Source organism: Nannobrachium achirus (assembly GCF_963921795.1).
Source record: "Nannobrachium achirus genome assembly, chromosome: 5".
Classification (NCBI taxonomy): Eukaryota; Metazoa; Chordata; class Actinopteri; order Myctophiformes; family Myctophidae; genus Nannobrachium; species Nannobrachium achirus.
The window spans coordinates 13,770,922-13,788,506 of NC_137814.1; the positions used below are offsets into that span (position 1 = coordinate 13,770,922).

The 17,585-nt window shown below is 44.3% G+C and overlaps 4 protein-coding genes across 4 annotated transcripts; 1 reads left to right on the top strand and 3 right to left on the bottom strand.

Moving 5' to 3' along the window:
- Positions 1-3,000: 3,000 nt before the first annotated feature.
- LOC308284615 (histone H3.2) lies at positions 3,001-3,411 on the bottom strand (the record flags this gene model as incomplete). The annotated part of the gene is made up of 1 exon (XM_080725294.1): positions 3,001-3,411. One exon carries the CDS (start codon positions 3,409-3,411, stop codon positions 3,001-3,003), a length of 411 nt encoding a protein of 136 aa, XP_080581420.1.
- A 394-nt stretch (positions 3,412-3,805) lies between these two features.
- Positions 3,806-4,189, top strand: LOC308285642 (histone H2A-like; the record flags this gene model as incomplete). The annotated part of the gene is made up of 1 exon (XM_080726474.1): positions 3,806-4,189. The coding sequence occupies one exon, from the start codon at positions 3,806-3,808 to the stop codon at positions 4,187-4,189; it is 384 nt and encodes a 127-aa protein (XP_080582600.1).
- An 816-nt stretch (positions 4,190-5,005) lies between these two features.
- On the bottom strand, positions 5,006-5,380 carry LOC308285835 (histone H2B-like; the record flags this gene model as incomplete). The annotated part of the gene is made up of 1 exon (XM_080726726.1): positions 5,006-5,380. The coding sequence occupies one exon, from the start codon at positions 5,378-5,380 to the stop codon at positions 5,006-5,008; it is 375 nt and encodes a 124-aa protein (XP_080582852.1).
- A 7,896-nt stretch (positions 5,381-13,276) lies between these two features.
- On the bottom strand, positions 13,277-13,882 carry LOC308286233 (histone H1-like; the record flags this gene model as incomplete). The annotated part of the gene is made up of 1 exon (XM_080727208.1): positions 13,277-13,882. The coding sequence occupies one exon, from the start codon at positions 13,880-13,882 to the stop codon at positions 13,277-13,279; it is 606 nt and encodes a 201-aa protein (XP_080583334.1).
- Between the last annotated feature and the right edge of the window lie 3,703 nt (positions 13,883-17,585).

Here is a 17,585-nt window from a genome sequence, read left to right on the forward strand (position 1 = left end):
GTTCGTCCCACGGGCACGCGCGTTCCGTCCCACGGGCACGCGCGTTCTCCATATATGGGCATAAAATGAATGCCCCCATATATGGCCACGGCACGGAGTGCAGTGCCGGGTCTCGACCCGACCCGACGCGCGGTTTTCCCAAACCGGCGCGAAACGTTCGGAATCTCCTTATGCGGGGTTGATTGTTGACATCAGGCTGTTTCTGAGGAAATCGGCGAAAGCGCTGACTCATTGTGACATCACTTCATAAAAGGCTCTGACATCACGTACGCCACATGAGTCAACAAAAAATCTCTGTGAGTGTGTATGTATGTAGGTAATCCACGTATCTCGAGAACCGTTCGTCCCACGGGCACGCGCGTTCTCCATATGGGCATAAAATGAATGCCCCCATATGAGAACCGTTCGTCCCACGGGCACGCGCGTTCCGTCCCACGGGCACGCGCGTTCTCCATATATGGGCATAAAATGAATGCCCCCATATATGGGCATAAAATGGATAAAGGGACACAGACAGACAGATTCAGAGATCTCCGAGAACCGTTCGTCCCACGGGCACGCGCGTTCCGTCCCACGGGCACGCGCGTTCTCCATATATGGGCATAAAATGAATGCCCCCATATATGGGCATAAAATGGATAAAGGGACACAGACAGACAGATTCAGAGATCTCCATATATGGGCGTGAAATGGACGCAAATAGACAGATATCTCCATATATGGGCATATATGGGCAGACGTACGCCACATGAGTCAACAAAAAATCTCTGTGAGTGTGTATGTATGTAGGTAATCCGCGTATCTCGAGAACCGTTCGTCCCACGGGCACGCGCGTTCTCCATATATGGGCATAAAATGAATGCCCCCATATGAGAACCGTTCGTCCCACGGGCACGCGCGTTCTCCATATATGGGCATAAAATGAATGCCCCCATATATGGGCATAAAATGGATAAAGGGACACAGACAGACAGATTCAGAGATCTCATACGGCATAAAGGGACACAGACAGACACACAGACAGACGGATACAGAGATCTCCATAAATGGGCATAAAATGGACGCAAATGGCATATATGGGCATAAAATTTACGCAGAATCACAAAGATCTCCATATACGGGCATAAAGGGACACAGACAGACAGATTCAGAGATCTCCATATATGGGCGTGAAATGGACGCAAATAGACAGATATCTCCATATATGGGCATATATGGGCATAAAATGGACCCAGAACTATATCTGCAGTGATCTCCATATATGGACATAAAATGGACGCTGACAGACAGACAGATAACATATATCTCCATATATGGGCATAAATGGACACAGGCAAACAGATGGTCAAAACGGGTCCTATGACAACAGGTATAATGGGGTTTGCATTAAAGGGCGGGGCATTCATTCCCTATTTACGTTGTTCCGAGTTGGCCAGGTCGCCGACTAGACGCTGGGCCGCCCGAAGGGTGGCCCAGCTTCTAGTTATCTATAAATGCGAGAAGTCTCTGTCTGTCTGCGTGTGTGTCTGTCTGTAATCCGCGTATCTCAAGAACCGTTCGTCCCACCGGCTTCAGATTCGGCACGCGCGTTCCCCGCCGCGGCACGGAGTGCAATGCCGCGCCTCGACCCGACCCGGCGCACGGTTTTCCCGAACCGGCGCGAAACGTTCGGAATCTCCTTATGCGGGGTTGATTGTTGACATCAGGCTGTTTCTGAGGAAATCGGCGAAAGCTCTGACTCATTGTGACATCACTTCATAAAAGGCTCTGACATCACGTACGCCACATGAGTCAACAAAAAATCTCTGTGAGTGTGTATGTATGTAGGTAATCCGCGTATCTCGAGAACCGTTCGTCCCACGGGCACGCGCGTTCTCCATATATGGGCATAAAATGAATGCCCCCATATGAGAACCGTTCGTCCCACGGGCACGCGCGTTCTCCATATATGGGCATAAAATGAATGCCCCCATATATGGGCATAAAATGGATAAAGGGACACAGACAGACAGATTCAGAGATCTCCATATATGGGCGTGAAATGGACGCAAATAGACAGATATCTCCATATATGGGCATATATGGGCATAAAATGGACCCAGAACTATATGGACGCAAATGGCATATATGGGCATAACATTTACGCAGAATCACAAAGATCTCCATATACGGGCATAAAGGGACACAGACAGACACAGACAGACGGATACAGAGATCTCCATAAATGGGCATAAAATGGACGCAAATGGCATATATGGGCATAAAATTTACGCAGAATCACAAAGATCTCCATATACGGGCATAAAGGGACACAGACAGACAGATTCAGAGATCTCCATATATGGGCGTGAAATGGACGCAAATAGACAGATATCTCCATATATGGGCATATATGGGCATAAAATGGACCCAGAACTATATCTGCAGTGATCTCCATATATGGACATAAAATGGACGCTGACAGACAGACAGATAACAGATATCTCCATATATGGGCATAAATGGACACAGGCAAACAGATGGTCAAAACGGGTCCTATGACAACAGGTATAATGGGGTTTGCATTAAAGGGCGGGGCATTCATTCCCTATTTACATTGTTCCGAGTTGGCCAGGTCGCCGACTAGACGCTGGGCCGCCCGTTCTAGTAGTATTAATGTGTGTGCCTATTTACAATTGCATTTGTGTAGACCCTGAATAATTGAAATTAAATGTATTAAAAAGGCAATGTAGAAAATGACTGCATTACACCTACTTCACAAGCAGATGTCAATCGCGTTGCTTTTAGCCTTTGGTCTTTTCCATGAAAGTAAAAGTAGTCATTTATTGAGACATGGATAAAGCAGCTTTGCTTTTCACAATCATGCAAACGTGTAGTTTCATAGAAAACTACAAATATAAGAGCATAAGTGGTGGAACTATATCTTTAAATAAATTGATGGGTGGCTCTTAAAAGAGCCGTTTTGGGGTTCAGACAGTTTCGGACTTTCGGATCATGAGTTTATGCACGTTCTCCACGGATACGACGGGCCAGCTGGATGTCTTTGGGCATGATGGTCACCCTCTTGGCGTGGATGGCGCACAGGTTGGTGTCTTCAAACAGACCGACCAGATAAGCCTCGGCTGATTCCTGCAGAGCCATGACGGCGGAGCTCTGGAAGCGCAGGTCAGTCTTGAAGTCCTGGGCGATCTCCCTCACCAGGCGCTGGAAGGGCAGCTTGCGGATCAGCAGCTCGGTGGATTTCTGGTAGCGACGGATCTCCCTCAGAGCCACTGTACCGGGACGGTAACGGTGAGGCTTCTTCACTCCACCGGTTGCAGGCGCGCTCTTACGAGCTGCCTTGGTGGCGAGCTGCTTCCTGGGGGCTTTGCCTCCGGTGGATTTACGGGCGGTCTGCTTGGTTCGTGCCATTATCTCTTTGCTGTTTGAAGCCTTGAACAACTAAGTTGTGATAAAAATGAGCGCAAACTCGTTCTTTTTATTTCAGCGGCTCTGAGGCGCCGTCTTTCTCTGATTGGTCTGTGGTCAGGAACCTCCTTGTTTGGGAGGAACCAGAGTTTAGACTGGGAGGAGCCGATCACGCCACTAGTAGACTACTGCTCTGGTAGTGATTGGTGGGGAGCTCATACACACTCAGCCCGCGCACACACTCGTTTTTATGATTGGTGGGGCGCACAGAGAGTCTGTCCCACCAATCACAAAAAAGTAAGTGTGTCACAATGTCGAACGTAGCCTATAAAAGCTCTCGTGCTCCTCACCTCCAGAACATTTCTTCGAGCTTATACTCCAGAAATAAATCTACACGATGAGCGGAAGAGGCAAAACCGGCGGAAAGGCTAGGGCGAAGGCTAAGACTCGCTCATCCCGCGCCGGGCTCCAGTTCCCCGTGGGCCGTGTCCACAGGCTGCTGCGTAAAGGCAACTATGCCCAGAGAGTCGGTGCCGGCGCCCCAGTTTATCTGGCGGCTGTCCTCGAGTACTTGACCGCTGAGATCCTGGAGTTGGCTGGAAACGCTGCCCGTGACAACAAGAAAACTCGTATCATCCCCCGTCACCTCCAGCTGGCCGTCCGCAACGACGAGGAGCTCAACAAACTGCTGGGCGGAGTGACCATCGCTCAGGGCGGTGTGCTGCCCAACATCCAGGCTGTCCTGCTCCCCAAGAAGACCGAGAAAGCCGCCAAGAAATAAATCTACTTAATTCGTCTCAACAAACCCCACAAAGGCTCTTTTAAGAGCCACCCACTGTTTCAACAAAGAGTCGCTCCTATTGCCTTGAAAGGGAATATAATTACTCTGCAATATATTTACGCGCGCACATTGTTGTATGGTGAAATGAGCCTGCGTGCTTTCTGCACTGCTATAACAATGGTCTGTCATATTCGATATCATGACCGTACTGATAGGAATATCTCAGATAATCAGTCTATGCTCTGGGTAGTTTTCTCATGTGTACATAGCCTAACTAAATGTTTAACATTGAATTAATAAAACGGTAATAACGCATTAGATTAATCTACACATACAGCTCTAAAATAGGCCAGGGGGAAAGGAATGTAACACTGATCTCACACTCGTCTGACAATTGTAAATTTCGTTCACAAGTTTGTTCAATATACACAGTGACAGCTGACATTTTACTTTATGAATTATAACTAATTACTGTTGTCTTTGCTACTTTGAGGACGTATACATGCAAGATGTCATGTTTTCCTTTGTCAACCTAGTTACTAAATGGTCCTTAGCGTGTACTCTGCAAGTTTCATACAGGGGTTAGAGCAAAAAAGGGGGGGGGGGGGGGGGGAAGAAAAATCCCAATGTTTTTTTTTATAAACATGAGTTAGGGTTAGAAAATAAATTAGAAAGATAAATAGGTTAGAATGACAAATGATCTGATCTGTAAATCAGGCGGTTGGACATGGGATTAGCATTTAGGTCAACCCTTTTTTGGGAAAATATGGGTGGTCCTTAAAAGGACCGTTGGTTTAGTACAGTAGAATATTCAGTTTACTTGGAGCTGGTGTACTTGGTAACAGCCTTGGTGCCCTCAGACACGGCGTGCTTGGCCAGCTCACCGGGGAGCAGCAGGCGGACGGCGGTCTGGATCTCCCTGGATGAGATGGTGCGGCGTTTGTTGTAGTGAGCCAGACGAGAGGCTTCACCGGCGATGCGCTCGAAGATGTCGTTGACAAAGGAGTTCATGATGCCCATGGCCTTGGAGGAGATACCGGTGTCAGGGTGGACCTGCTTCAGGACCTTGTACACGTAGATGGCGTAGCTCTCCTTCCTGGACTTTCTGCGCTTCTTGCCGCCTTTGGCGGCGGTCTTAGCGACGGCTTTCTTGGAGCCCTTCTTGGGCGCTGGCTTGGCAACTTCGGGCATTTTGAAGGTATTCTATCAGACTAGCAGAGAAGAATGTGTTGGAGAGCGCAGTCACACCATTATTTATACACAGCCAATGCCAATGTGGTGTATGACTCCCAGCATATGATTGGCTGATCCTCCCACAAAGAGGGAGGTGTCTTTGTTTCTGTATTATTTCTCCCGCTCGTGCGCTCTATTGTCCCTGTAATCTAATTTTGAGCGGCTAAATATGGATTTAGGGTAAATGTAACGTGAAAGTATTTTATTATTATTATTATTATATTGCTCAGATTTGTAAACGATGTCCACAAAGGACCCCAATGGAAACAAGCCATAGTGCTTTCTTGACCAACCAAGGTATATCAATGTGTCTGTTCATTGAGACAATGGCATTATTCCCAATATTATAATATAATAAATAGTTAATGAAATATTATAATGTGTACACACGATAGAGAACTGGGTGCTGCTGGCAGCGTGGTAGCGTGGCAGTGTGTGTGTGTGTGTGTGTGTGTGTGTGTGTGTGTGTGTGTGTGTGTGTGTGCGCGCGCGCGCGTTATTTTATTTGTCTCCATTCCTAGCTTTATTACTTAAAATACAAAGAAAGCCGAATCGATTTACCGTATAGTTGCCATCACTCCAGTTAACTTCAGTTGGGACAATGTAATATAAACTCTGTATGCTGAGTATTCCAAAGTAAGATAATGAGCTGACTGAGTGTGTTTTCCCGCCTCTACATGTTCATAGACTATGGCAGTCACAAGCACTTGTTTAGACCCAGTTGCAATACAGTTCATCCCAGTGAATATGTAGGCTATTTCACGTTCATATTCAAATCACAATACTTATTCCACAAGTAAAGACAGGTTGTCTTATACAGACCAAGGATTGTTTTATGCGACACTCAAGTCATGTGATGCTTGAAATTTGTTTGAGGTAAAGGCAAGGTTTAATTCAGGAAGATGTGTAGATTTCTGCAGAAATGACGTTCCTACGTGAATTGTGGTGCGGTTGAATTACATTGTACAGCGTTATCAAGAGTGTATTCAGGTTTAGGATTTAAATTGAGTAATATATTCACCCGAAAAGTCTAGATGTTATCGTCGTGCTTAAAATTGGGAATTAGCTCGTTACAAAACGTGTGGGTGGCTCTTAAAAGAGCCTTTGGGTTGTTTGTTGATAGATCAAGTCAGCATTATTAACCTCCGAAGCCGTACAGAGTGCGTCCCTGTCTCTTCAGAGCATAGACAACATCCATGGCGGTCACGGTCTTTCTCTTGGCATGCTCGGTGTAGGTGACGGCATCACGGATCACGTTCTCCAGGAAGACCTTGAGGACACCGCGGGTCTCCTCGTAGATCAGACCGGAGATACGCTTCACACCGCCACGGCGAGCCAGACGGCGGATAGCGGGCTTGGTAATGCCCTGGATGTTATCACGGAGAACCTTGCGATGACGCTTGGCGCCTCCTTTTCCCAGTCCCTTTCCGCCTTTTCTTTTTTTTTTTTTAAATAAACTTTATTGAAAATTGGCAGTTTACAATTATTTAAGCATTTGCATTCATACATACAATTCAAAGTCATGTAAGTACATTATAATAAACATAGACAATGTAAGGGCATTACTTTCCGTTTTAAACCCCCCTTTTTCAGTCTCAAGTCCAAGTCTTTAGATACACAAATATAATAGAAAATAGAAATATAATAAATAGAAGGGAAAAAAAAACAAATTACAAGGTCAAAAGGTGCCACGGATTCAGTACGTTTTGTTTAGAGTCAAGAGTTCTTTGTCTCTTCAGCTCAGTGATTATCTGCTTGAAGACCATCTCTCCAGAGATGGCCTCCTGCTTAATAGTCATTGCACATCGTGTATTCCACAGTTTGTTCACTGTGGTACATACAACAGACCAATAGAAGTCCTGGTCCATGGGTGAAAGATTCTCGTCAAATACACCATACATTATCGCGTTATAACTCAATTTTACGGTGAAACCAATGCGGGCCATTCTCCCCCACACATACTGCGATCTGGAACAATCAACCAGTAGGTGCTCTATAGTTTCATCTTCGTCACAATTAACAAAAGGGCATTTAACTGTTGTTACAAAACAACTCCATTTGACAACTGCCCTAACGGCTAGTCGTCTTACAGACACGAGCCACATGACGTCTCTCTTTTTTTCAGACAAGTTTTTACTCCAAATATTTTTCAGACACACCTGCTTCTGGTTGTCGTCCAGATCTCTGTAGGGGAAAACGCCACCATACATGTCATCACATATAACTCCATAGATTTTCTTGCTCGACATTTCAGTCCAATCAATATTCATATGTGCAGAATTACACAATAAATCACCATACATTATTTTAAAATAAGGAAAAGAGCTCCTTGCTCGGCCCTTCTTTTTGGTCCAGCTTAAAGCCTCGCCAATCCATACTGCATTTCTTTTAAAGCCAGAAGCTACATTTTTACAAAAGGCAATTTTTAGTTTTAATCCCAGGTCAACAGCTCCAAGACCTCCAAAACGCTTATTTTTATATAAAAGGTCTCTTTTGGTCACCTCCCTGGTGGTTCCCCAAATAAAGTTGACCAATAATTTATTTAACTTTTTAAGTGTCTGGTCCTTAGGAGGAAAAATGGTTGCGAGAAATAATAACTTTGATACAATACATGATTTTATAATTATAATCTTTGTTTTAAAGCGACATGATTTATTCTCCCATTTATCTAATTCGTCTTTTATCTCTTTGTCCTTGTTATCCCAATTTTTCCCATAACTGTCACTGCTGCTGAACTTGATACCCAGGACTTTCATTGTTTCACTGTCTTTTATATTTACTGTTGGCCGTGCCTCCCTTCTCCCAAACCAGACACCTTCTGTTTTGTCCTGATTCAGCTTAGAACCCGAAACCTCTTCATAAAGTGTCAAGTGCTCATTTATAACATCTAACTCATACTGGTTTTTAATTATGATGGTCACGTCGTCAGCGTAGGCCAGGACGACCACCCTCTCACCGCTACTGGTTTTTATCCCTGAGAGTCTTTTATCATTTTTAATTCGTTTTAATAAAGGGTTAATAGCTAAAATATAGAGAGCTGCCGATAGGGGGCACCCTTGCTTCACTCCCCTTTTAATTCCAAATGCCTCTGTTAAAACACCATTTACATTGACCTGAACCGTGGACTCTGCATATAGCAACTTGATCAAATTAATGAAATCCTGATTAAAACCATATACTTTTAAAACTTCCCACAGATACTCTCTAGAAATGAAATCGAAGGCCTTTTTTTGGTCTAAACTCACAATGAAGAATTCTTCCTTTACTTCTCCACCAGTGATATCTCTCAAAATACCCAGATTATCCCACATGAGTCGTCCCTTAATAGCACATGTCTGTTCTTTTTCTATAATTTTTTCCAGGTCGTTATTTAATCTATTGACCACTATCTTTGCCAATATTTTATAATCCACATTCATAAGTGTAACGTGTCTCCAGTTATCTAAATTATGCGCAGGCCCCTTTTTATATATAAGCGATATGACACCATGATAAAACGAAGGATGCATTTTGCCTGTCTTGATTCCATCGTTAAGAGCAGAAGTTAGCAGGTCAACTAGCTCCTCTGTGCATGAGAGAAATAGCTCATTAGGCAGGCCGTCTGGACCTGGACTCTTGCCTTTACGTAAATGTGAGATTGCTTCCCTCACCTCATTTTTGGTAATTTCACCACCTGCAGAAATAAGGCCAACTTCACTTAAATCGACAGAATCAAGAAATGCACGCAGTCTTGGCTCATTAATAGATATTTTCTGGTACATTGTTTCACATAGTTCTCTGATGGTTTCCCTTTTAGTTTTTTCATCCTCTATCAAAAGGCCGCCGTCATTAAGAATAGAACCAACATGTTTATTTTGCAAATTCTTTTTGTGTAGACTAATTAAACTATTAGCATTACTTGGACCATCGGAGTCTCCCATTCCTGCCTGTAGGCGGAGGCAAAAAGAGACATCATTTAATTTAGCTAATTCAGCCTCCATTTCAATTAAGAGCTCTTCATCATCCTCACTTTTATCCGCTTTCGTCTTAAGGTTTACAAACTCAGCCATTAATACATTATATTTTTCATTTCGCTCCTGGTTTAATATCTTAGATTTATATTTAAAGAAATATCTTAAGCGCTCCTTCATTACTTCCCATAACTCCACATATGAGTTAGTTAGTACATTTAGACTTTTAGTAATTGTAATCTCCCCTTTTAGTTCCGCAAGTACATCATTATTTTTCAGGCAGCTAACGTTTAGTTTCCAAAACCCCTTCTTTTCAATCTGGCCAAGTCGTAACAACACTATAACAGCGAGATGATCAGAGTTAACCAAAACGCGTGTTTTGTAAGTTACAGGAAAAATATTTGCATTAATATACACCCGGTCTATCCTCGTTTTGACATTTCTGTCAAATCGAGTATATCCCACGTCAGTCGGATGCAACATCCTAAATACATCTGACACACCACATAATTCACTCATCTTTTTCAACTCAACGCCTTCTCTATTACGGACCCGGGCATCAAGAAAAGTATCAGATATTCTGTCGTTAGCATCAGTATAAGCGTTAAAGTCTCCACATAATATCGTATGATAACCAACTGTTAATAACTCGTATAATCTTTTAAACATTCTTACTTTCGTTGCAGCATCTGGAGGTGTGTAAACGTTTATAATTCTAAGCTTTACATTTAAATAGAAACAGTCAACTAATAAAATTCTCCCTGGAATAATTTCTCTTGTCTTTATAATCTCAGCTTTACTTTTAAAGAATATACCAACACCATCAGCCTTATCAAGCCCTATAGATATAATAGAAGTACCTTTTTCCCATATGTTAGTTACATCATCAATATCATCCCGAGTTGTAAGACGTAATTCTTGTGTACATATAATGTCATACGACGTAGTATGGAGAATATTCATCTTAGTCTTTCTGTTCTCTGCCGACTTGATTCCTCTCAAGTTACAGGTAACTACAGAGAGTGTAGACATTATAGAAAAGTGTTAGTGTTAACCGCGCTTTCATCGCTGTTTATGCTTCTTCTCAACATTGGCCAGAGGCGACGTCTGTCGCTTCTGACCATTAACACTCACATGATGCTCAGCTCCTTCTCCTCGAGTCCCGTCTGCAGCATCGGGGAGGAGCCCCTCTCCTCCGCCCGAAACAAGGCTACTGCCTGGGGTGCTGTCGCTCGGTTCACTCGGCTCCTCGCTTGCTGAGTCATAATCTGACTCCTCGCCCTTCTCCTCATCACGTTGCTCATCATCCTCAGCTCCCTTCTCCTCCTCGACGCCAGAAGAGTCGGACCAGGGAGGCAGGATGTTTTTCACAGCATCCTCCAGCTGTCTGACAGCCTCCTCCGTCTCCTCTGCGGCAGCTGCCTCTGGACAAGAGGATGGCGGCGACTGCTGCTGCTGTCCCACCATCTGAAAGCTCGCCCCTCCGGAGCGCGCTGCGGCTGCTCTCATGTTGGCGGCTGAGAAAGAACTTCTCCCACGGCCTCTCCCTCTGCCTGGCACCAGCTGCTGGCTTACCTTCGTCTCAGCTGTCGTCCCAGCTTCACCGCGCTCCCCTCTCGGAGTTGGTGTTGTAGCGCCGGGTTCCAGTTGAGTACGACGACCTCTCCCAGGCACCAGCATAGAGAGGGAACTCAGGATTGAGATTGGCCTGAAGTTGCCAGGGTCAGGCTCCTTCCTCCCCGTCCCCGCTGACATCACAGCTTCACTGCGCTCCTCAGTCGGAGTTGGTGTTGTAGCGCTGGGTTCCAGCTGCGGACGGCTCTGCTGCCCACTGTCAGCCGACTGTGGGGTGCTGGCGTCGTCTGGTGGCGGCACCATAGAGTTGTAATAAGAGGGCGGCACCTGCTGTCTGCTGCTCCTTAGTAGCTCCACGACCCGTCTCTGCTGCTCCGTTGCTTGTTCTTTGCGCTGTTCTTTAGCCTTGTTGCTGTAAGACTTGGGGCACTGGAAATACGAGTGCCCGAGCTCTCCACACAGGCTGCATACCGCGCTGTTCTGGCAGTCCTTCGCCTTGTGTCCTAAGCCCGAACACTTCCAGCACTTGACCTCCTTGCACTCCCGGACCTGGTGCTCCGTACTGCTACACACGAAGCACCTGGTCTCCTGGCCCGGGTAGAACACACGGCCGTTGTACGGACCCAGTGAAATGGAGCTGGGCAAGCACATCCGTTTGCCGTTGGTGTCGAGCTTGATCTCCACCTTGTACTTTCGTACTCCATACCATATCCCAAAGGAATCCACCGGCTTGTACGGTTTCTCTAGCAGGTTGCAGTAGCGCTTCAAGTATAGCTCCACGTCGTGGTCTGAGACCCGTCCGGTCCAAAACTTAACCACCACGTTCACCACACTGATGCTAACAGAAGATTCAATGGACCAGTACTTCCATTTCTCCTCCTCGATCTCAGAAGCGTACTGTTCAAGAAAGCGACGCAGCGTCGTCTCTTGGAAAAAACACAACTCGAACTCACGCCGGTTCGGCAAGGCGATAAAGGAGTAGATATCCTTTGCACTAACAAGCTTGCTCTTAAACAAAAGCTCTTTTCCCACAAACTCCCGTGTGGGGAGGTCTGCCTCGCCCGTATACTTTAAACGAGCCCAGTTGTGGACAAAACGGGACGCAAACGTAGTAGACATTATTTATCACTACATTATAACGCCTGTCTTACCTCGGCCGCTCATTTTGTAGGTCTATTTCTGGAGTAAACGCTCGAAGAAATGTGTCCGCCTTTTCCACGCCCACTCATTTTTCAGCTTCAGTTCAGTTGAAGATGCAGAAGTGAATGATTCCAACGCTCTGAGCCATGCCTTTTTATCTGTGTTCTGAGGACGTAAGGGAGGACAGGCAGACCTCGCAGTGTGGGTGGTGCCATACCCGCCCTCCCATCCCCCACCACACACGGACGCACCTCCCCCTTGTTCATAGATTATAGTGCCCCCTGGCCCCTAGTGGCGAAAATGAGAAGCTTCTGGGAACGCAGATTAAGAATATAGTAACATTACTAGTCAAATCCTCTATCTATATCATATTGTAATTGCTATTCACTTTTGAAATCTCCCTATTAATATTCTTGTCAATGTACATTTGGTGTTAACATGAGTATTGCGTAAGTACACCCTCTGGGCCATAACATTTCTTTCAGACTCTCTCAAGTTTAAACGTTTTATCACACAACCTAAAAAAGCTATAGTAAATTCATCAATAATTAAGTATGACTTAATGTCTGGTTTATTTGAGAAATGTGACATTTGCTATGTGTTGCACACGATGTAGAGGTGGACCAGGGTTACTATTTACAATAATGTATGTGATTTTGAACTATAACAATGGTAGATGCTGCTACCCTGTTTATTGTAGGCTAAATCGCTCTGGATTAAGAGCGTCTGCTAAAATAAATGCTTAAACTGTAAACTGTAGTGGGCTACTATTCCATATCAATGTCATGTTGAATTTGAACCAAAACAAACATACTATAGTAGTCAGGAGGACAGCACAATAGCGAATCGAACAGTGATTTTTGATTTACAGTAAATAAATTAGGTCATAGGGGAGGTTTGCAAGCTTGATAAAGTGAGAGAAATAGCCGTATTCGAAATGTACAACAAAGTTAGACTGCGTTAATATCTATTAACTTTGTCATAAATAATTATGTTACCATTATATTTCTACTCTTGTCATTAATTATTTAAGTGGCATTAGACCATTAAATCACATGTCTATTAAAACAGACTGGTTAATATTCCAGTGCTGACACGTAGTCTGGTATAAAAGTGAGGATACTCTTATAAAATGAAGTGTTTGGCTCTTAAAAGAGCCTTTTGTGGGTACAGAGATGGAACCGATGGTTTACTTCTTTTTGGGGGCTGCCTTCTTTGCTGCCTTGGGTTTGGCAACCTTCTTGGCTGGAGCTTTCTTGGCTGCCGCGGGCTTCTTAGCCACTTTCTTCGGACTCTTGGCGGCCTTCTTGGGGCTTTTAGCTGCTACTTTCTTGGCGGCGGGCTTCTTGGCTTTCTTGGGCGATTTCTTGGCGGCTGCGGGCTTCTTTGCCGCCGCCTTCTTGGGCTTCTTAGCCGCTGCGGGTTTCTTGGCGGCAGCGGGCTTCTTTGCTTTAACTGCCTTCTTAGCAGCAGGCTTCTTCGCCTTCACCGCTTCTGCCTTCTTGTTTATCTTGAAAGAGCCAGACGCGCCGGTGCCTTTGAGCTGGACCAGGGTGCCTTTAGCGACCAGGCTCTTGACGGCGATCTTGACGCGGGCCTTGTTCTTCTCCACATCGTAGCCGCCGGCAGCCAGAGCTTTCTTAACGGCAGCCAGGGACACACCGCTCCGCTCCTTGGAGGCGGACACGGCTTTGACGACCAGCTCAGCGACGCTGGGTCCGGTCTTCTTCGGTCGGGGAGCTGCTTTCTTCTTGGCGGCCTTGGCCGGAGCTGGAGCTGGTGCGACTTCTGCCATTGTTTTTTCGGATAGTAGTTCGTCCTTCCTTCCGTAATGTAAAGTCTGTCAGACTGGTACTGAACGCTCTGAACTAAGGGGCTGGACTTAAACACCACATGAGAACCATATAGAGACAACATACACACATCTCCTCTTGTCTGGGTGGCTTAATGTGCCACTTGTGTTTTCTCCTCGATTAAAACAAGTTATAACAAACGACGGTGCATGTTATGAAATAAAACAAAGAGCTGGCCAGTTAGCACACATGTGCCTTTTTGTTTCCAATATATCTGCGATGAAAAAAACGCTCTCGTTTTCAAGTGATACGCTCAAAACCTCACCCTTCCACAGTCAGAGCACAGTGTTTCCTCTGTCATTTGTCTTCTAAAATATTTCAAACTATGTTAAATTAACAACAATACTCACAATCCTATTAGCAGACATACCTGGCGACACAATAACATAAACTATACTCTTGTTTTGCCATATGTTTTGCTATAAATAGAAGGTTTTCTGACCCCAGTAAACACACCCCAGTTGACGGCAGCATGATGGTGGAGTTGATCCCGACTTCAAATGACAGATGACAGTTTGTGCAACACTAGATGGATTTGTGGACACATAACTTACTGTGACAAACTACAACAAACGAAATGTGTTCACATTTTCAATCAACTGTGGTATCTGTATGTGATTATGACACACACACACTTTCACTGGCACAAAGGCACCTTCCATTCATTACCATTGATAATACTGTGAAGATGTTTTGTGACTTTGGAACATGTTCTTGGTATGGATAACATAGTAATAACATAGTAACGTACAATTATTTTCAACATTTAGAGCTTTTGCTTTCTGTGTAGTGTCACATGACATGAGGGCGTAAATGAATATTAGCATGTATTTTATGGACTCCATTTTAAAGACACCCAACTCAGTTTAATATAGCCTAAACTTGCACCTGTCACACATATCTTGTGTAATTTGAGTTCAGTTTGTAGCCAACAATATAGTATAAAGTAAAATATGTTTAAAACTTCACAATTTCCTACACCATCCCAGCTATCAGTAATTCAAAGGGTGTGAGACAAAATACATCTTGAGTGTTATTAGTGTTATTCATTGTGGTCAGTATGATGACATTGTCATGATTAGCATGCTGTCAGTATTATAAAGTATCATAGTATCATGTCAGTATCATGGTATCATGGTTAGTATCTTGTCAGTATCGTGTCAGTATCATGGTAGTATTAGAGTTCTTAACGGGCCTGAAAATTGAGACCCGGCCATTTCTGGGCCCTAACTGGGCCGGCCTGAGGCCCGGCCAGACTAATTATCATGTATTTTAGGCCCTTTCCCGGCCCGAAAACGTCAGGGTAGGGTCGGGTTCTAACTTTCAACCCGAGTTAGTATCATGTCAGTATCAAGGTTAGTAACTTAGTATCATGCGTAGTGTCAGCATTGTGGTTGGTATGTCAGTGGTTAATAACCACTGACACGCAGCATTGTGTTTGCTCCCTGTCTTTATAACATACTGACCAACACATGGTCTGGTGTACTTTATTAAAGTGTCTGCCTGTTCCCCAATACAAGGTTCTTACTACACAGCATATAAGCCAACAGGTATCATGGTTAGTATCATTGTTGGTATCATGGTTGGTATCATGGTTGATATCATGCTTATTACCAGTAAGATTCCCTAATCGGGAGATAAGCGACCGTCAGATCAGCAGTGTCCAAAAAAATGTTTGAAAAAAAATCGGCATTATGGTGGCGCTAAATGTGACAGATCCATGTTGATGACAAGAGTCTAGATATACTGTGTACCGCTTTGCGTGATGTTAGGGCAAAATCTGTAGGAGCAGCGTCCAAAAATGTGTTTGAAAAAATCGGCCTGAAGGTGGCGCTAAATGGGACAGATCCATTTTGATGACAGGACTCTAGACATACTGTGTACCACTTTGCATGATTTTAGGGCAAAATCTGTAGGAGCAGTGTCCAAAAAAGTGTTTGAAAAAATCGGCCTGATGGTGGCGCTAAATGGGACAGATCCATGTTGATGACAGGACTCTAGACATACTGTGTACCTCTCTTTGCTTGATTTTAGGGCAGAATATGTAGGAGCAGTGTCCAAAAATGTGTTTTGCAAGAATCTGCCTCATGGTGGAGCTAGAAGAGGGCCATGTGAGAAATGAGGGTGAAGGTTGGGGGTTGTGGTTTGGCAGCCAAGGAGTGTGTGTGCAAAGTTTGGCATGGATAGGGGCAACGGTGGCGGAGATATGAGTAGGGGAAAAGTGTGACATGACGTGATGTGACGTGATGTGGTGTGACGTGACGTGACTGACAGACTCACAGACTGGCTGACTGACTGACTGACAACCGGTGGAGGTTTTGATAGTAACTGCGATCTGACGGTCGCAATCATGTCAGTCAAAGCTCCAAACAGCCCAGAACAAACTGATAGGGTTGTGCTTCGTCTACATCCTCGGGCCCACCTTACCGTTTATCACCACATAAGCATGGGGTGGCTCAAACTATAGCTGACAGAGTACAGCATCTTGCAATGGGCCTGGTGTACAAGATACACAACACCTCAAAGATACCCATGTACATAAGGAGTGTGTGTGCAAAGTTTGGCATGGATAGGGGCAACGGTGGCGGAGATATGAGTAGGGGAAAAGTGTGACTTGACTGACTGACAGACAGACTGGCAGCTGGTGGAGGTTTTGATAGTAACTGCGACCTTTCATGACGGTCGCAATAAATCCCTGTTTGTTATATCATAGCAGTGGTGTAAAGTAACTATAAGTATATTTACTTAAGTAGCCTACTGTACTTAAGTACAGTTTTGAGGTATTTGTACTTTACTTCTATACTCCACTACATCTCGGATCCAAATATTGTACTTTTACTCCACTACATTACTTTAAAATGTTAGTTGCTAACTTGCTAGTTACTTTGCAGGTATAAATTAGAATATTATTATAAAAAAAACATACATGAACCACTTTAGCCCTATTTTATACCTTGGCTATTTGAAAATAGCCAATCTACAAGATCCAATACCAATACGTTCATACTTTTACTCAATTGGACTTTTACTTGTAGGGTGCCCTCACACCAAAATACCTATGAGAGTGGAATCCGCGCTCCGCCAATGCATTTCAATGAGAGTGAAGCGGTTTCATGCCAGCAGAGGATTTCTGCAAAAAAACGCTCCCTTATCATTGAAATTCATTGGCGGAACGCGGATTCCACTCTCATAGGTATTTTGGTGTGAGGGCACCCTAATAGAGTATTTCTATATTGCAGTATTGATACTTTTACTTAAGTAAAACATTTTCCACCACTGGTTATATCATAGATAATTATAGGACCGTTTTGATATCTTTTTATATTATTGTGATATGTTGACCTGTTGATGCTTATTGAAGTCATGCTTCTCAAAATACCAAAGCTTTGCCTGGTGATGCGTACTTGTACTGTGGCTCCCACTCAGGCATACATAAATGTTCTTATTGTTTATTTCATATCAGAGCATTATAGTTCTCAAAGGATACTCCTGGAATAATCACTGTTTCCAATACACCGGTGTCAGTTTACCTTATGTGGATTATGGGGTTGATATGCACTGACACTTTGCACCTTAATCTCATGCTGTAATGCTGCTTTTTTAGAGTATTTTTCATGGAACTTTAACTAATGTCCTGATACTACA